Genomic DNA, 1,528 nt, shown 5'->3' with positions numbered 1-1,528 from the left:
GGAGATCACCTTCCGCTTCTACGGACCGGACTTCCTGTGCCGCATCGTGAAGCACCTGCAGGTTCTGGGCATGTTCGCCTCCACCTACATGATGGTGATGATGACTCTGGACCGGTACATCGCCATCTGCCACCCGCTGCAGACCCTGCAGCAGCCGGCGCGGCGCGCGCACCTGATGATCGGCTCCACGTGGGCCTGCAGCCTGGTCCTCAGCGTCCCGCAGTACTTCATCTTCTCCCTGAGCGAGGTCCGACCCGGTTCGGCCGTCTACGACTGCTGGGGCCACTTCATGGAGCCGTGGGGGCTGCGCGCCTACATCACCTGGATCACCGCCGGGATCTTCCTCGTGCCCGTGCTCGTGCTCGTGCTGTGCTACGGCTTCATCTGCCGGACCATCTGGGTGAACCTGAAGTGCAAGACCCGGAGGAAGAGCGCGGAGGCGGTGGTGGAGGCCACCCGGACCGGGATCCTGGGCCGGAACTCCGTCAGCAGCGTCACCACCATCTCGCGCGCCAAATTACGCACCGTCAAGATGACCTTCGTGATCGTGGTGGCCTACGTGGTCTGCTGGACCCCGTTCTTCACCGTCCAGATGTGGTCTGTGTGGGACCAGACCTTCTCCTGGGACGGTATGTCTGCTGATGCACAAACTCTCTTTTATTTATTTAAAAAAAATCATTTATTGACATTAAAAACTAATATTTATCTCCAAACTGAGCAGTCAGCTGCTTAAACACCAAATATAGTTTCTAGTCTCTAATAATCCAGATTAATTGCTGCTGTAAGGTAATTTATCAATCAAATAAAGACAAATAAGTTTATTTTGAAGGAGCAGATTTTGACTTTACAGCTTTCCTTACAGACATGGAAAACATTTAACTTTGATAAATAAATAAAGTCTAAAACCTGAACTAAAGTTGAAATATTTAGTGTTTTAAAGTTGATATCTACATGGTTGTAGCCACAGCTGCCCCGGGCGGGCTGACAGAAGTGAGGCGGCCATGACACCGGCGCCACAGAGCCTTCTGACCTCCACCAGAGGCAGGTGAAGCGTAGAGTAGGGGTTCGAACCAGCAACCCTCCGGTTACAGGACGAATCCTGACCCCCTGAGCCACTGCCGCCTAATTTTAATTGTTCTAATTAATTTAGATTGTACCAGACAACTTTACTCAACCATTTAATGCATTTAAAACTTGTACTTTTATTAGATAAACACTGATAAATTACTAATAAACTCAGTTTTGGTTAAAGTTTATCAATGTTTTAATCAATCCCTCCAGGATTTCGCGGTCATTTTCCCAAAAGCTGCGATTTTTTATTTTTTTTTTTTTACTAAAATCAATAAACAACCACAACTTTTAATATCTAAACCAAAAAATACTTCCTAGTTCTGTAAGATAATTCCCAACAAACATTGACATTCTCAAAAGGTGCTTTATTTGAGAACTTTGATAGCTTCTAAACTGACATTCATGAGCATTTCTGGATTGTCCCTGGTCTGCAGCTCTCCTCACATGTTTTGCAGAC

At 47.2% G+C, this 1,528-nt stretch overlaps 1 protein-coding gene across 1 annotated transcript in view; it reads left to right on the top strand.

Moving 5' to 3' along the window:
- LOC108229745 (arg8-vasotocin receptor-like) overlaps positions 1-1,315 on the top strand; it is a 1,518-nt gene extending 203 nt beyond the window's left edge. Inside the window, exon 2 of the mRNA XM_037981381.1 lies at positions 5-1,315. Within this exon, the coding sequence (XP_037837309.1) occupies positions 5-733 (729 nt within the window). The 3' untranslated portion in view covers positions 734-1,315. The remainder of the gene's footprint in view (positions 1-4) is intronic.
- The last annotated feature ends 213 nt before the right edge of the window (positions 1,316-1,528 follow it).

This window comes from Kryptolebias marmoratus, linkage group LG18 (genome assembly GCF_001649575.2).
Source record: "Kryptolebias marmoratus isolate JLee-2015 linkage group LG18, ASM164957v2, whole genome shotgun sequence".
NCBI lineage: Eukaryota > Metazoa > Chordata > Actinopteri > Cyprinodontiformes > Rivulidae > Kryptolebias > Kryptolebias marmoratus.
This window is presented reverse-complemented; position numbering and strand designations above follow the sequence as displayed.